General features: G+C 34.9%; 1 protein-coding gene across 3 annotated transcripts in view; it reads right to left on the bottom strand.

The window, feature by feature from the left end:
• The window catches only part of UNC13C (unc-13 homolog C), a 629,711-nt gene that overhangs the window by 185,274 nt on the left and 426,054 nt on the right, over positions 1 to 18,383 (bottom strand). For all 3 annotated transcript variants that reach the window (XM_046009970.1, XM_046009972.1, XM_046009971.1), the window contains one exon: positions 6,242 to 6,327. In XM_046009970.1, coding sequence (XP_045865926.1) covers positions 6,242 to 6,327 — 86 coding nt within the window. The remainder of the gene's footprint in view (positions 1 to 6,241; positions 6,328 to 18,383) is intronic.

Below are 18,383 nucleotides of genomic sequence, written 5' to 3'. Positions count from 1 at the left end.
GCTATGGTGAGTGCTGTGAATTGTGTAAGACTGATGAATCACAGACCTGTATCCCTGAAACAAATAATACATTACATGTTAATTAAAAAATTGTTTTCTATAATGTACAAAAAGTTGCCAAAAGTCATTAAACAAAAAGCTATAATAAAAGTGTCCTAATAGAAGACCATACTAATATAAAGAAGTGATCAGAGAAGCACACATTAATTGTGCACGCCAGGCTTCAAGAGGATACCAGTTATCCTTGCTTCTTGGAGTTTATGCCCTTGTCCACTCCCTCCCTCCCTCACTAAGCTGACCTGTGTGACCAAGAAGTTGTGGTGCAAGTGATGGAAGCCTAACTTCCCAGGCTCAGTCAGAAAAGACACTGCAGTTTCTACCTCTTCTCTTACAGCGCTCACTCTGGGAGAAGTGAGTTGCTGCTGCCAGTGAGGGCAGTCAAGCAGTTTGTGAAGAGCTCCACACTGAGAATAACTAGAATAACTGAGGATTTCCACCAAGAGCCTACAAGGACTTGGTAGTCATGTGAGTGAGCCACTGGGTAAACATTCTTCAGTCCAGCAAGCCTTCAGCAACTCAGCCCCAGTCAGTATCCTAACTGTAACCTCACAGGAAACCCAACCTAGAACCTCCTCTCCCACAGCAACCATGAGAGATACTCTGTATTTATTTTTGGTTTAATACACAAAGGTTTTGGACAATTTCTTACACAGCAATAGGTAACTGATGTACTAATCCTGAACTTTATATTTTTTAGACAATTGCCTGAATTTCCCTTTTGTTATTTTGGTGCTACTGCAGGTGATGCGAACATTTTATTCTTGATGCCCCCCTAGGATATAAAGAAATGATGAGCTAGTGAAGTGGCCGTGTCATGTGAAGGAGAGAAGGAGAACCCAGTCTCTTGCCTTATATTTTCCTGGGGACTCACATTCAGACAGGAAAAAAAAAAATCCTGAGACTCTTGACCTGTAATTATCTCAACAGTTAGAGGCCAGCTGTGCTCATGAAAACAGGGACCCTGAACTGAGTCAACAAAATATTTAAATTCAAATACAGTGGTAAAAGAAAAATGTGACAAAGCTCGGTGGTTTTTAGGAGCTCAGATGACCTGGTTGCTTATCTGACTCCTTGGATTGTTGGTGTACATGAGTGTTCTTTATTTCAACATCAAATAAATTACCAGATTATGTGAAATACTACGAGAATTTTCTTGTAAGAGCCCGAGTCTGGGTAGACAGAGTTTTATTGCTACTTACATATGGCTATGTAAGAATTTAAAATACCTGAACTGGTGATACTCCATCTCTTTGTCCTAAAAAACCAGTCCTTGGGCTTTGGGGGACTCATTTCTATTTGCGTGGGATTTTGCTAAAGTTAAAAGATAGACTTAAAAATCACTGAACTTAATTTCAGAACACACACGGGGTGTGTCTGACAAACAGATCTCCTTGTGTGGCTAGTGAGGCCACATTCACAGTGTAAGTCAGTTTAGACCTGTTTTTGCTGTGTGATTATGTTTTGAGTTGGAGATTGGGGAACTCAGAGAAAACAGCAGACCATTTAATTAAGTTTTACTCTAATACACTCATTTCTATCAAAGGAATGCAGTATATTACTCATGTGAACATATTTTAATTATCTTTTACTAAAATAGATTATAAGGTGAGTTAGTAGACAGTTAAATGTTAAGATGAATAATGGTATTCCAAAGACTCCTGAATGCCTATTTTTCTTTCCTTGTTATTTTGAAGCTAAGTGTTTTAGTCAGCATGTTCTAGATTAATTACAGACACAGTTTATACTCTCGATCTTCTCCAGAAATACAAAACATATAGTTTTAACTTAATTTTTGGTGTGGGGGGAGAGGGGTGCTACCAGAGAGGAGGAAACTGTGAAATACATTTACTCTAAGTGTGAAAGGGGCTCCTTGCTTTCCAGTTTAGGTCTTTTGAACTAACACTGATGAGCGAGATCCCCTAAATGTCTGAGAAATACTATGTTTAGAAAGTGAAAAGCAAAGGGTTTACAAGCTTCATTTCTAGTTCCCATTTTATGGCCACTCCCAGCTCACCTTGTAAGCAGGATTTATTTCCTATCCTCATCCCTCTCAATTTTTAATTTTAATATGTTTCCTTTCTTATCTTGATTTCAGATCTTTTGGAAGGGTTATCGAATGTCCCAAACACCTTAATCAAGTCAATCTGCTGGAAAGTCCTAAGTGTACCCTGAATAGATCAATATCTTCAAGAAGATGATAAAGAAGGGGCAGGGACAGGTAGGAGTAGGAAGGAAAGAGCAGAGGGAGAAGAACAAGCAGAGGGAGGTGGGGATGAAATACATTCGTCTACCTTCGTCTCTCCCTGGTTTTCAGCACTGACTCTCAGTGATCTCTAGTTCCCCATTAAATGCCATGGGGGATCTAATGGAATGTTTTTACACTTCTGATTATAGAGCTTGACAGTTGGTTTTTATTAACTGGCCTGTGAAAACCTGTTTGATGGCTAAAATCTGGCTCTCTCTCTCAGTTTTACCATATGTTTTGTGAGCTGTGCTTGCTAATGTAAAACAGATCATTATGTATTAGATCACCATCTGTGTTATTTAGTTGACACTTGACTCTCAAAGGCTTCTCTAATGAAAGCCATCCTTATGTACTGAAACTTTACTATGCTATTTTCCAAACATCAATAAGAACAATTAAACTGATGAGGAATATACTTCAATATAGAATGTTCCTGAAACCATACAGAAAGTTTTACAAGTACAATCCCTGGTTCTAATCAGGACAAACATCTTTCTGAACTATGTAGTTAACCTACACCACATGCCATATATATATATACATATATATACACACACACACACACACACACAGTTTTCATCCACCTTAGATTTTCATTCAATGATTATTTATTAAGCACCTATAACTGCCAGGCTTATGTAAAAGATTAAACACAGTCCATATGGTCCTTTACCCCAGAGTTCATACTGTCATATAATTAAGAATGTCATTAGTAAGACCCTGCATTCTACTTAAAAACCATGAAAAGGTTTACTCTGTTAAACATATATTGAAGAACACTGAACAGTTAAATATGTAAAATACCATTAGGCCAATTTTTACCAAAATCACCAGTTCCAAAGTCCCACCATAAGATCAACAAAATATATGCAAATGGTAAAGCTAGCCATCCACCTTCTATGACATTTTGCTTTGTAGCATTATGGTACAAAAAAGCACCAACTGTTTCAAAATGCACTGAGTATTATTCTACAAAAACTGATAAATAAAGAGTTAAAAAAAAGATGTAAATACTAGAGGAAATTTATTTGCTTTCATTGGAATATGACTCCAAGGGAAAATATGAAAAACAGCTTAACATGAATACAATATGTATTTCTATTTTTCTTTTGAATAGAAGATTTAACAAAATAAGCAGGTTTTTCATTCATTTTTAACAGAGGTTCATTTTTCTTTATATTACTGAATACTCTACGGACTTTTCTTGACATAAGAATGTAAGCCTTCTAGGCCGAGTTACTGATATCTTCCTTGTCATTTTTCTCCAATTGCGTTTCATGCTAATGGACTTAACTCAGCCTTTCTCCTTTCATTTCCTTGAGACTTATTTTCTAGTTTTCTTCTCCTTTTATTGTTATTTTTTCTTCTGTTCTTCTTTCTCTTATAAATTAAAAAAAAAAAAAAATGGTAGTCTCAAACTGTAGCATGCATCAGAATCACCCAGAGGTCTTGTTTAAAAAACAGACTGCTAGGCCCTATATTTTGAGAACTACTGGCCCAGTGAATCCAGAAAACTTAAATACCAATAAATATACTTTGTTCTTGCCTTTATTTTGGGGTGGTGGGGACAAATGTAACACATAATATATTTTGTTATCAGCTTTATTTGGAGGGACTGAGGGGCAAATATAATATATGATCTCTCAAATAAACTTATCCCATCTAAACTGATATATTAGTCCAGAAATCCTATTTCTGTTTTTGGGTGATTCATGTGAACAGTCACTGAAAATTTAAATGAATAGAGCTGTCTTTTTGCAATAATGAGCATCAAGAATAAGGGATCATTTGTTGTAGTTTTGTTTTCATTTGTTGTCCATTAATCTAGATATGGAATTCCATGTGAACTTAGAATGTGCTGAGGAAAAGAAAGGAATCCGCAAAACCCTTTTGTGTTTGACTTGGGTAACTGGATGAGTGGTCATGCCAATGTTGCAGTACCTTGCAAGGAGGAAGAAGCAGGTTTTGACAGGAGAGATTAGGAATTCTTTGTTGATCTTAGAAAGTTGAGATGCCTGAAAGACATTTGAGGAGGGTGGGGAAATATGAGGGATTGGACTAAGGGAGCACATGCTAACTGAAGAAACTTACAGGCCGAATGTATTGGTGCTTCCCATTTGACCTAAGGAGACTCCTAGATGTGCAGCAGAGTGACGTCAAAGGATGTGGCTGGTGGGAGGCAGAGGCAGAGGCAGAGGTAGAGAGAACGCGCCTGGTTGATACCATAGAGAACAAATATCTCACTGCAAAATAAGGAATTTCTGCCTCCAAAGAGTCTGGTTTAACATTAAAGATAGAAAACCCCTGTATTGGTGGGTGGGAGACCCAGACTTTACCAGAAAATCAGATATTAAAATCTACTGTGTGCCTCTTTCAAATAATGAAAATGTCTGTATGTTTCCACCGGGTCCTCCAGCATCATGTTTACGTTTTAGCAATGCCAAGAAATAAAACTAATAAAAACAAAACCAAAAACAGTGATACAATGAGCATGAACTCTGAACAAGTCTTACCGTATTCATCTATTTTTCATGTTACAGTCAGAATGCTTTTCTGAAGTTGCAAATCTGAACAGGGCATGAACGTCTGAAACCCCTTTACCATCTTTTGTCAAACTCCTCACCATGGTCCACCAGCTCCTGTGTGCCAGTCCCTGTCAATGTCTTCAGCCTTTCTTCTTGCTACCTCTTGCTCGTAGGACCTTCTGAGTGTGCTTTCCTCAAATGTGCCTTGTGCTCACTCTCATCACCAATGCTCTGTCCTCTACCAGGACAAGACAGAGGATTCCTGCTCATCTCTTCCCAGAACTAACTCCTACTTATTCTTTAGATCTTTGTCAGATAACACTTGCACAGAGGAAGTTCTTCTAGAAAGGCTGCCTTGTTCCCTTGTCCCAAATCTGATTTAGATGCTTTTCCTCCAGATATTCAATCATCATTAACCTTAATCATCTCATATTATTTGTGACTACCCTCCATAATTTTGTTGAGGGCAGGGACCATAGCTGTTGTGTTCACTGCTCTACCCCCCACACTGAGTTTATTTGTGGACATTTAGCTTCAAGGGCTCAAAATATATTGTTGAACAAATGCAAAGAAAATTTTCTTCTAGACTATAAGTTACTAGAGGACAGGAAACCTAGACTGGTTTCTGGTTTTCTAACTCTAAGCATTGTGTGAGGATATTGATAGAATTTTTAAACTTAGAGTTCTGGGTTTTTTAAATATATATATATATATATATATATATATATATATATATATATAGACAGGGAGAGAGAGAGAGAGAGATAGGGAGAGGGACAGAGAGACAGGTAGAGGGAGCGGGGAAGAATCCCAAGCCGAGCCATGCTGAGTGCAGAGCTAACCTCACCAGATCAGGGTCTGGATCCTATGGCCCAGAGATCATGACCCGAGCCAAAACCAAGAGTCAGAAGTTTAACCTACTAAGCCACCTAGGTGTCCCTAAAGTTCTATTTTAAAGAACTCTATTTCCCTTGTAAGATTTGGACTTATTGAGAACAGTCTTTCTGGCAAAGAGCCCTGCCACTATCTTTTTGAAGACTTTGGTCAGATTTTAACTTTCATAGCCATGGATACAATTTCCAAGTCCATCTGGACAAATATTTCTATCTACTCACACCTTCAGTATGGTCTACCCTGGTAAATAAACTTCCATAAGGTACCCCTGCATCGAGCATGAGCCTATGAGTGAGATATTTAGTACGATCCTGAGGCTTTGATGACTTGATTAAAAAATAGATGTTTTTGAGGGCTTTGAAAGACTTGGAGACCTTTATTTTCTTACAATGTGGAAATAAGTTTTAGAACCAATCACAACATTTTAATGCATCAATTCTTTACATTTAAAATCAAGAAACAAAATCTCAATTTACCTAAAACATGTATTCTGAGAAGTATAAATACTTGTAATTACCTTCTAGTGCATATTTCATATCTTGAGCAAAAAGGGTCCACATAATTTCAGCACTTATTTTTCCCATGTTCAGTTCCTGAGGAAACCTAAAACCAAACACATATGTGAGTACATCCAAAAGAGAAATCTGTCTAAAAAATGAAACACCTCACTTGACATATGTGCCACAGTAATTGATGTCTGGTTCATAAATACTTTTATTTGTGAGATTTTTCATTATAGACTTTCATAGGCAGGGGCAACGCTACATACCAGAGTGTGGAAATAAACACAGTTATTTGGTGTTTGGAAAATAGACTCCATAACGTTAGTCCAAGGTAGTGGTGCCTGGAGCTCCTGATGGATGTCTTAGGCCACGTGTGTGTTTGTTCTAAAGAGCCCTTCTAGTTATATCTCAAGTTTGAACAGAGGGCAAAAGACTCTGAGTACGTAATAGCCAAAACAACACCTTACATTCATCTGTTTGTCATTTTCCTTAAAGCACGTTTGAGTCCTTCCATTCTTTATTTGCTTAAAATAAATTATTTCAGAAAGACTCCCTACTTCTCTAGTAAAATGGCCCACGGGGGACCCATTCCTCAAGACTCCAGAATTCCCAAGTATGTCTGTGTTTTAGATCAAATAAACTTCAGGATTAACCTTCCTAGTGCTGCTGAATATACATTCCTTTGTACGTGCTTTCAATCTTATAAGTCTCCCAGTAATATAAGCCCAATGAATAGAATAACTAAGTCTTTTCATTATATTGAAAACACGACATGCCAATATATTAAGACTGAAAGTATTTTCTGTTCTAATAAATATTTAATATATACATAAATACAAAAAATAATATATACTAAGAAAGAAAAAATACAGTAAGGAATAAAAATAACTCTCACCTTCATTTATATTTTTGAGTTTAAATAAAAAAGGAGTAATATCAATGCTGAATGGCAAAGAAAGTGTTACCTAAGTTAACATGACCTCAATATGACCTCAAATAAAAAACAAAACAAAACACTGACACTACATAAAACTATTCCGACCCAACTTTCCACCAAAAGAAGCTGTGTTTCATCACATATCCCTTACGAACTGCCATCTATCAATTTATCTAATAATGTCAATTGATATTTTTGAAATTATGTGCAGAATCTGTACATTTATTAAGTACTGAAACTCAGGACACTTGCTATGATAGGAAAAATTTACATAACTTGAATATATGCAAATTAGTTTCAACATTAAATTTTATTCTATGGATATAAAAATACACTTAGGCAAGTAATTTATTTCAAAACTTTTCATTTATGGATAGCCACTAACATCGCGTTATTTGTAGTATATTATTTTTTATGTAATAATTATGTAGCAACAAAATTGTAAGTGATGACATAATGAGAGTGCTTTAAGCTCATTAAAGGAAGAAATTATTTTAACTTTTTGATTCAAGAATGGAGAACATATTAATTCACTTTATAATGCTCTGATATTAAAAAAAATATATTATACAAAATGAAAACCAAAAAACACTATATCTCATAAGAATAGTTGCAAAATTTTTCAGTAAAAATTGCAAATTTGATCCTGCAATAAATAAAAAGGATAATACATCATGATCAAGAGAGGTTTATCCCAAAAATGCAATGTTGTTTCAACATTCAAAAATGAATCAATGTAATTTATTGTATTAATTGACTAAGTAGAAAAACTTATTTGACAAAGCTTAATATTTATTCATGATGAACAAATAAAATTCTGAAGACTAGGAATTAGAGGGAATTCAACATTATAAAGAAATTGTAGAAAAACCTACAACAAACAGTATATTTAATGGTCTCATACTAATACTGAAATCAAAGCAGTGATATTTACATCACTACTCTTATTAAACATTATGCTGGCATTCCTAAAGTTTAAAAAAAAACAAGAAAAAGAAATAAGAAAAGGGATATATAGAGTCCCTGAGTGGCTCAGTCGATTTGGCGTCTGCCTTCAGCTCAGGTCATGATCTCAGGGTCCTGGGATTGAGCCCCATGTCTGGTTCCCTGCTTAGCAGGGAGTCTGTTTCTCCCATTCCCTCTGCCCCTCCTTGCTGCTTGTGCATGCCTGCTCTCTCTCTCTCTCTCAAATAAATAAAAGCTTAAAAAAGAAAGAAAGAAAGAAAGAAAAGGGCATATCTATAGCAAAGGAAGAAATAAAATTCTATTTTCAGACATAATTATCTATGCAGAGAATTAAAAAAAAAAACCACTAGAGAAAAAGCTACTAATGGTCCAGCAGTCTCATGGAATATAAAGTAAATATCTAAATCTTATTGTATTTCTATACACTAGCATTCAACCATTGGGGATTGAAATTTAAATAACAGTATCAATCATAATGTCACCAAAAGTTATGAAATACTTAGGTATAAATCTATGAAAATATGTACAAAATTTATATGAAGAAGACTACAGTGTGTTGAGGAGTGACACCAAATAAAACCTAAATGGAGAAATATATTGTACTTGTGGATAGATAAATCCAATATTGTTAAGATGTCAAATTTTCCCAAATTGATTTATAGATTCAATCAATCTCGAGAATTCCAGCAGGATTTTTTTTTGTGGAAACTGACAAAGTGATTCTAAAATTTACATGGTAAGGCAAAAGACCAGAAAGAACAAAAAGTAATGTTAAAAAAAGCTGAAGCAGTTACAACACTTGTCTTCATAGTTTACTATGAAATACAGGAATTAAGACACTGCATCTTCAAATACAAGGTTAATTATTGTTCAATAAATGTTCCAGTGATTCAGTGGGAAAATGGTAGTCTTCAATAAGTTGTCCTACAGTAACTGGATATCCATATGCAAAAAAAAAAAGAAGAAGAAAAAAAGAAAAAAGAAAAATAGACCTTGACCCATACTTTATGACAGATAAAAAATTAACTCAAAATGGATCACATACCTAAATATAAGACCTTAAACTATAAAACTTCTAAAACAAAACATAGAAAATCTTTCTGACTTTGCACTAGGCAATGGTTACTTAGATGTGATGCAGAAAGTTCAAATCATAAAATAAAATATTGATAACTTATACTATGAAAATTAAAGTTTGTTCTTCAAAAAGTACAACTGAGAAAATGAAAACACAAGCAAAAGTATAGGAGAAAATGGTTTGCAAAACACATAGTTGATAAAGGAATTTTATCCAAAATATATAGATTACTCTCCAATCTCAATAATAAAAAAATTACCCAATAAAAAAAATGGGCAAAGGATTTGAATGACACTTCAGGAAGGAAGAAAATTAAGCACATGAAAATGTGTTCCAACAGTACCATTAGGTACTTTCAAAATAAAACTATAATGTGGTACTACTATATGTCTGCTAGAACAGCTTGAAAACAAAATGAAACAAAGTAAAACAAAATCTGCCAATACCATGCTAGCAAGGTTGCAAAGGAGCTGGAATGCTGATATATTTTGGCTGAGAAAAAAGAATGTTAGATTCAGATTGGGAAGCAATTTGGCAACTTTTTATAAAGCTAAATATACATTTAACCAGCAGACCCTCTCCAGGTAGTAAAGAAATTAAACTATATTTATAGCAAACACTGTACGTGTTGCTTAATTCTTAACCACCCAAAACTGCAAACATCAATGTCCTTTACCTGATGAATGGATAAATCAGCAGTGATAGATTCATAGGATGGAATTTACTAAACAATAAAAAGGAATAAAATACGAATACGTGTAATAATGCAGATGAGTACCAAATGAATTATGCTGAATGAGAGAAGCTGGGTTCAAAAGCTTATATACCATGATTCCAATACAGTATCAGAAAGACAGAAAGAGAAAACATACCAGCAGTTGCCAGTGGCTTGGTGAAGAGAGGTTGACTATAAAGGAATATGGAGAAAACTTTGGGGTGATCAATATATTTTATATCTTAATGTTGGTAGTTACATGACTGTATGTTTGTTTTTTATTTCATCAGTTTCTGTTCATTATTTCCTCATTTTCTTTGAGTTTAATATGTTGTTTCTTTTCTGAATTCTTAAGAAAGATTCTTAGGTAATTAATTTGAGGACTTTCTTCCATTGTTGTGTGTATTTAGGGCATATATTTCTTACAGGAACTGCGTTTAGTGGTATCTTAAAAAAATATTTTGCTGGATACACATATTAATCCAATCAGACTATTTTAAAATTTTAATTTTGGTATTTTTCTACTTTGAGAATTCTCCAATTTTACTGTCCTAATTTTTTTTAACTGAAGTCTAATTGACACATAATGTTACATTAATTTCAGGTGTACCACATAGTGATTCAGTATCTCTATTATACTATGCTTTGCTCACTACACCTGTAGCTATTATCTTTCATGAGACAATCCTATTACATAACATTGATTACATTCCCTATGCTGTACCTTTCATTCCTGTGATTATTTATTCCACAACTGGAAGCCTGTATCTCCCAATCTCCTTCACCCATTTGTCCATGCCCAAACACCTCCCTTCTGGGAACCATCAGTTTGTTCTTTTTATTTATAGGTTTCTGCTTTTTGTTTGCTTATTCATTCACTTTGTTTTTTAGATCCCATATGTAAGTGAAATTGTATGTTATTTGTCTAATCTTGATTTCTTAACTTCAGCTCTTTTTGTTGCTGTTTTCTCCTTAGCTTATAGTCAAAGAACACATTTTGAAGGATTTTGATCTTTTGAAATTTGTTGAGATTTCCTTTATACCCCACCATATAGTTAATTTTGATAAATAATCTTTATTTTACATTTTTTGTGTTCTTGAACATAATTCTGGTTATTTTTTCTGTACTATCTTCATGTTAACTAATTTTCTCTTCATTTGTGTCTAACATGCTGGTAAATCCAGTATTATTTTCATTTGTTGTAGTTCTCAGTTCTAGAATTTACTTTCAAGTGCATAAATAAATATTTCCTTGTTGTTAATTTCTTAAATATATATTAATCACAATGACAACATCTGAGTATCTAAATTCTGCTATATTAATCTCTTATCATTTCTACTGTTTTTTATTGAACGAAAGACTTTTTGTGAAAAATGTATATACAATTTAAGTATCTGTAGGATGTTAGTATTCTTTTAGAGAATGCATTTTTTTTAAAGATTTTATTTATTTATTTGACAGAGAGAGAGATCACAAGGAGGCAGAGAGGCAGGCAGAGAGGGGGAGGCAGGCTCCCTGCTGAGCAGAGAGCCCGATGTGGGACTCGATCCCAACACCCTGAGATCATGACCTGAGCCAAAGGCAGCGGCTCAACCCACTGAGCCACCCAGGCGCCCGGATGTTAGTATTCTTCAGAAAGGATTTATTTTTCTTCTGACAGAAGTGTTTTAGGGTTTGAGACAGATGACCTGTATCCATTTAGGGACTGAGTTCATTCAAAGTAGGTCTGTATTTGACTCATACTTCTAGCATGTATCCCTTCATACATAACCCAGGTTGTATGCTTGGAATGTTCACGTGGACCCACTACTTCACAGGGCCTGAATTTCAATTGTGCTCCTGTTGCTGTGTTCAGCTTTCTCAGTTTTTCAGCTGCTACTTTCTGTCGAGCTTCTCAGGCTCTCAATCTTTCTCTCTAGCTAAATCAGTTAAGGCTTCTAGGGGAGAGGGTCATCACATATCCAACACAGTTTTCTAGTAAACGCATGTGTATATCATAAGAAATTCAAGGAGATAAATAAATAAATATATATTGACTGGGACTCCTGGGTAGCTCAGTCAGTTAAGGATCTAGCGTCTACCTTTGACTCTGGTCATGATCCTAGGACCTGGGGATCATGTTCTGCATTGGGCTCTTGCTTGGCAGTGAGTCAGCTTCTCCCTCTGTCTGCAGCGCCCCTGCCTGTGCTCTCTCTCTCTGGCAAATAAATAAAATCTTTAAAAGAAAATATCAATTGAAGGAAGAGATAAGCTGTGCACCCCAATTAATAGTTGTAATTACCATAAGAAAAGACTCTAAGAGTGACTTCTAAAACAATTTTCCCTTTAATATGGAAGCTTTAGGGAGATAATTTCAAAACAAGGAACCTAAAAATGAGCTGTTTATCTCAGGATTTTCTCAATTACATAATCAGTCAATGTCAAGTGTGATTTTCATCCTTGAGAAACTGTGCGTTAAGGGGTCTCATCACTAGTATTAAATCCTCAACATGGCAAACCTAAACCAAACCAAGCCACCATTTAAAATAAAAACAACACTGGAGAAAAACACATGCTATATATAAAACCAAAAGAATAATATTAATATAAAAGGAACTGTCATAAATCTATAGGAAAAAGATGAATACTGGAAAAAAATGGTTAATGGAATGGCCATTTTTTAATTATTTATTTTTTAAAAAGATTTACTTATGTATTTGTGTGTGAGAGAGAGAGCACACAAGCAGGAGAAGCAGTAGGCAGAGACAGAGGCATGCTCCCCACTGAGCAGGGAGCCCAATGGAGGGCTCCATCCCAGGACCCTGGGATCATGACTTAAGCTGAAGGTGGACACTTAACTGACTGAGCCACCTAGGTGTCCCTGAATGCTCAATTTAAAAAGAAAAACACAAAAGGTTAAAAACAGAAAAAGAGATGTTTAACATTTCTAATAATGAAATCTTCATTAAAATATTTATTGAGGGGCACCTGGGTGGCTCAGTGGGTTAAGCCGCTGCCTTCGGCTCGGGTCGTGATCTCGGGGTCCTGGGATCGAGTCCCACATCGGGCTCTCTGCTCAGCGGAGAGCCTGCTTCCCTTCCTCTCTCTCTTCCTGCCTCTCTTGTGATTTCTCTCTGTCAAATAAATAAATCTTTAAAAAAAAATTTATTGAAAATTATTGAAAAAATTTTATTGAAAATTTATTGAAAAAATTTCAGATTAGAAACCATTAAAAATGGTAAAAAAAATTCATACTTGTTTAAACTTGTTTTTCAAAAGTCATCTAATGACTCTATGGGCTTCCAATGCTTATGCAATTCCAATACCTGTGTTATTCCCACTCCTTTCTGTCTTGTATTGCAGGAGTCCCCTCTCTGGGCTGCATCACCCTGATGTTACATGAAACCACAGAATAATATGCAACTATCAAAAAGAACAAGATAGATTTACATGTACTGTCACAGAAAGATGCCCACCAGGGGCGCCTGGATGGCTCAGTGGGTTAAAGCCTCTGCCTTCGGCTCATGTCATGATCCCAGGGTCCTGGGATTGAGCCCCACATTGGGCTCTCTGCTCCACAGGGGGCCTGCTTCCTCCTCTCTCTCTGCCTGCCTCTCTGCCTATTTGTGATCTCTGTCTGTCAAATAAATAAATAAAATCTTTAAAAAAAAAAAAAAAGATGCCTACCAGGAAGTGTTACATGAACAAAGGAAATTACAAATCAGTATACAAAATATGATACAATATTTTCTAAAAAAACAAAAAAATCAATGTATATCTATTTAACATATGTATAATAAACATTATTAAATGAATATCTATGCTTGTATGTGCAGAAAATATGAGCTAGAAAAATATATACCCAAACTATTGAAAATTTGTAAGGCTCGGGAGAGGGGGCTTCTTACACTTATTATTTTCTTCACAAAAACGATGCATAAACCTGAGAACTTTCATTTTCTGCTTTACATAGCTCTGTGAAGCTGGATAAGATTATTTTTGTAACCACAAATATTTTAAAAATCATTTCTCTTTTGAAATAAAAATCAATGGGAATTTTGCCAAATATGTAATTTTTAAAAAATTTTATTTCTCACAGACTCTGTATTTGGTTAGAAATATTCTCATTTTACAAGTGAGTGAATTTTACAAGTGGTCAGAATTTGAGCATTGAGCTATTTTCCCCAGAGTTCATGATGTCTTCAATAAAACAGAAGATATTCAGCAATTATTTTTTTGATACTTAGAAGAGACATAAAGGTAACTGTGATTACATTCATTTTAGACTCAGGAACATTAGAGATTAAGAAATGTGTCCTAAACCATGAAACAAATCATGGCAGAAACAGAACTTGTGCTTCCAAACCATATTTTTCTTTTTTTTTTTTTTAATGACAGTAACAAAAATTCCTTAGCATTGAAAATACCTTCATAGTTCATTTTCTTTTTTTGTGTTAGCCTATTAATTTTGCCTTAAATCATTTATAGTTCAAATTATTAGCTTCATAATTTATACAATAGTTCCTCTTAAAATTTAAATCTCAGTATCTACTACTTGCTAAGCTCTACTACTATGCAAGAGACAATCTTTGGAGCTTGAGATATTTTCAAGATTTGTTTTACAAGTTTTGTTGATAGTGTATTATGATATGCTGGTTCCAAATTTGGTTGCACTTATCATTACCTATGGAGATAATGGATACCCTCTGCTAGGAAAAAAGAACTCAAAGCACGTTTATTTATTTAATAGTTATAGAGGTTCTTCTGAAATCTATACTTTTACTTTGCTACTTCTCTATGGTATTTTTGGTGCATTTTAAAATATTTCTTTGGCTCTTTCTTACAAATAATCTAGTTAAATAAAAGACATCACTATTTAACCCTGAACTAGAGAGCAAATGGAGTCATCAACCTCTGCCACAATCCATATCTTCTCCTTTCCACAATTTTGTGAATTCTTCCATTATCAAGCCTATGAAATCTGTTGTCCCTCCCCTCTTCCTACCACCACTTCCCTTATTCAAGCCTTAACCCTCATTTGCCTCAAGACTTGCACTCCTTTATCTATTTGCCTCCATTTCTCTCTCCTCCAGTACACTTCCATATTACCATGTAAATTACCTTTTAAAAACACAGGCCATACTATTTCAACAATTTATTTTTAATTTTTAAAAAATTTTATTTATTTTTTAGTATTAATTTTATTTTTTTTAGGCCACAGTATTTTAAACTACTGCTTCAAAACCGTCAACTGCTTATAACACATTCATTAGCATAGAAAAGTATCAACTCATTAATGTTACTTTCTTGGCCAGTGAAGATCTCATCCTGACTTTAACTTCTATCTCTACTCTCCAACACTTTCATGCTCTACCTACCAGGCTTACTTATAATGTCTCAACATATCTGATGTCCCATATCTTCTCAACATTTTCCCCATCTATTCTCTTTCTTCCTGATTTTCCATTTGATCCTAAATGCCTCTTCCTTCAAAGCACAGCTCAAGTATGGCCTCTCTCCAAAGTCCTCTGTTGCACTCAAGGCAGAATTAGCAGTGATTTCTTAGCTGTGAAGGATAAGGGCAAAGAAAAGGATACCATGACTATAAACTGCATCACAGCTCACTTAATATCAGGAGTTAGTAATTGTATTGGTGCTTTTTTACTATGTAAATACCACAATTTTACCGTTGACATTAGATTTAACAGTATAATTTCATTAACATTTGCTTTATGGTTCAAAATGGATGAAAATTATATATTTTTTTTCTTCAACTAATTTTGTTTGGCATTAGAAAACAACTCTCCACTTAGAATCTCTTCACTACCCAATAATATTAGGTTTATACCATCTTCTAAACATGTATTTCTTCTCCATATGACAATTCCAGAAGCCAAGATATAACCTGTTGACAATATCTGCAAAGCTAACAATTTCTGCAACAACTTTATTCCTACCTACCTAGAGAAAAAAGGGGAGAAAAAACTCACAGCTATGAGCAAAATAAAAGATGAAAAAAAAATCTGTCATTGGAGTGAGAAGAGAGACATCTAGTATGTGTCCTAACAGATTTTATCAAGTCCAAGTAACTACTGGTTAGATATTCTCTCCAGTTTCTAAAGGGGCAAGAAATAATCCTATTCCCCCAAAGTGGTTTTTTTTTTTGTTTTGTTTTTGTTTTTTTGCACTGTGTCCAAATTTCCCTTATAGATTTGCAAATACATAATCTCACATCGGCAAATTTTATATGCTTTATCTGTGCTGATTCCCCAGTAACAAATTATGATGCAGAAGGTAGAGTTGTTTTCTTCCAACACACTTCACAGCTGAATATTCTTGCCTTTTCTTGGGACTGGCTAATAAACCCATGCAACCTGCATATTGGCTAGAGGCTTTTCTTCCACAGTTTAACACCACTCTTGGTTATTTCATCTGCACAATCCACAACAGTATAATGGAGTGGTTAAACCTCAGTGCAACGCAGAAGAGAGATATTTGATTTCTCCTCTGCTGCTTAACTAATTCACCCGGTGGAGTAGTGATTAACCTCTTAAAACACTCAATGTACTCATTTGTCAAATAGGAATGCTAATAAATTTGGGATTTTTTTTTTCCTATGGCTGTTATGAAAATTAAGTGATACTTTATATGTAAGTACTTTGTACAGTCCCTGGCACACTGTGAGCCTCAGTAGGGTTTACTGATGATAATGAAATTTTAACTATAAATGAGACATAGATGAAAACATTATTTAAGTTCCACTGATTTCTAATGTGAACAAAATTATCATAGAAGCCAAATGGAAGTTTACATTTGAATTTGCTAGTTTTCAGTTTTTTAGAACAAAGTAAGTTGCTAATAAGATTAATAGCAATAAACTTGATTGCAGAGGGGAATTCTTAGCACTCCCAAGAGTAAACTGTCTCAGCAACTTAAAAAATCACAAATACACTCCAATAATATATATCCTAATCACAAACTCCAAACTATGAGATAAGCAGTTTGGAAGAGGTTTTGACTTCCACAACCAGTCCCTAACCTCATAAGTATTATATGAACTTACACTCTAAAACACACTCACATAGGACCCATTAAATTTTCATATTTCATTATTCATATTTTAAAAACATGATTGTCGCTCCTCCTGCTGATCTGAATTTGTGAGGTTTCACTGTACACGAAGTATATTCTCTAACGTACAGCTACCTCTTCATTTCAAAGCAGTTATTGCTTAACTTAGTCTATCATTTATAAAAGGAGGTTTAATGAAATAAGGCATCTATTCCAACACTGTTAGAATGTCTCCTGTTTTTAATTTGTAGCAATTAATACAAAGCATAAATGTTTTAAATCTTGAATCCCATGAGACACAATTTAATAACCCCATTCATTATCTGAAAATCTTAGTGAAATAAGAAAAACAATCTACTACTGCCAAATTTGGTAATACTGATTCATTAGTCACAACAGATAAGATTAGAATACATTAAATGTGAAGTATTATTTTGATATGCTAAGTCTGTCTTTGAAGAAAGTATTCTTTGTTACAAATGAGTAAGCAATGGTTCTGTTACAGCATGTCTCCTGCGCAACTGAAACTTCATTGGTCAGAATCCAGGAGACACTTAGTTCACTGTGCTCTTCTCACATTCTTAAAAAAAAAAAACCCACCTTTTGTTAATATGTTCTCCGTTTAAGAACACTTGACACACATTAGTGCAATTAGCTGCCATCATCATGAGGAGAAGGAACAGCTAAGAAGAATGAACTTAATTGAGCAAGACTCTGCTAGTAAATGATAAACTAGCCTTACAAGTTAAAGCTGTATTAAAGGGAAACTAAGACATACTAGAACATTGCAGTTGAGGATCAAAGTTAACTTTGTTAACCTTTTTTTGAGTGTTAACGCATCTAATGGAACATTTCCTTTGGTGATAATTTTTCTTTTTGTACTGAAATTCTCCTGCACCTAAACCATGTAGATCACCAACACCATTTAAACCCAATTACCCTTTTATCTTTTTGTTTTTTCTTTATTTACAACCTAAGGCATTATTTTAATGAACTCAGATGTTTAAATAGATATTTAACTTAAACATGAAAGGTAAAATTAGAGATGGATCTAGGTTAACCATTATACTTAATATTTTATAAAGCAGTGAAAATGCCACCTGGCAGCAGAGAGGAGGAGAAGATGGGCAGAAATGTCCTACAACCTTGGGCTATGTGCATGGGGGAAATGATAAATGGAATTTATTGAGTTCAGATCATTGTTTCTCAAGCTCCCCAAGTACCTCCAGGTTAGAGACCTGGAGGGAAGCGAGTCCTCATATCCACTATGTGGGGCAGGAAGCTTGAGGGAGCAGAAAAGAGATGGGAATTCACACCCATAGAGGGTCTAGGCAAGCACAAGCAAGGGGAATGGCAGGCAAAGGGAGAAGCAGGCTCCTCATGCCAGGCTCTGGGTTAACTACTTTACA

The sequence above is a fragment of the Meles meles genome, chromosome 6, assembly GCF_922984935.1.
Source record: "Meles meles chromosome 6, mMelMel3.1 paternal haplotype, whole genome shotgun sequence".
NCBI lineage: Eukaryota > Metazoa > Chordata > Mammalia > Carnivora > Mustelidae > Meles > Meles meles.
The sequence above is the reverse complement of the archived record's forward strand: the minus strand, read 5'-3'. Positions and strand labels throughout refer to the sequence as shown.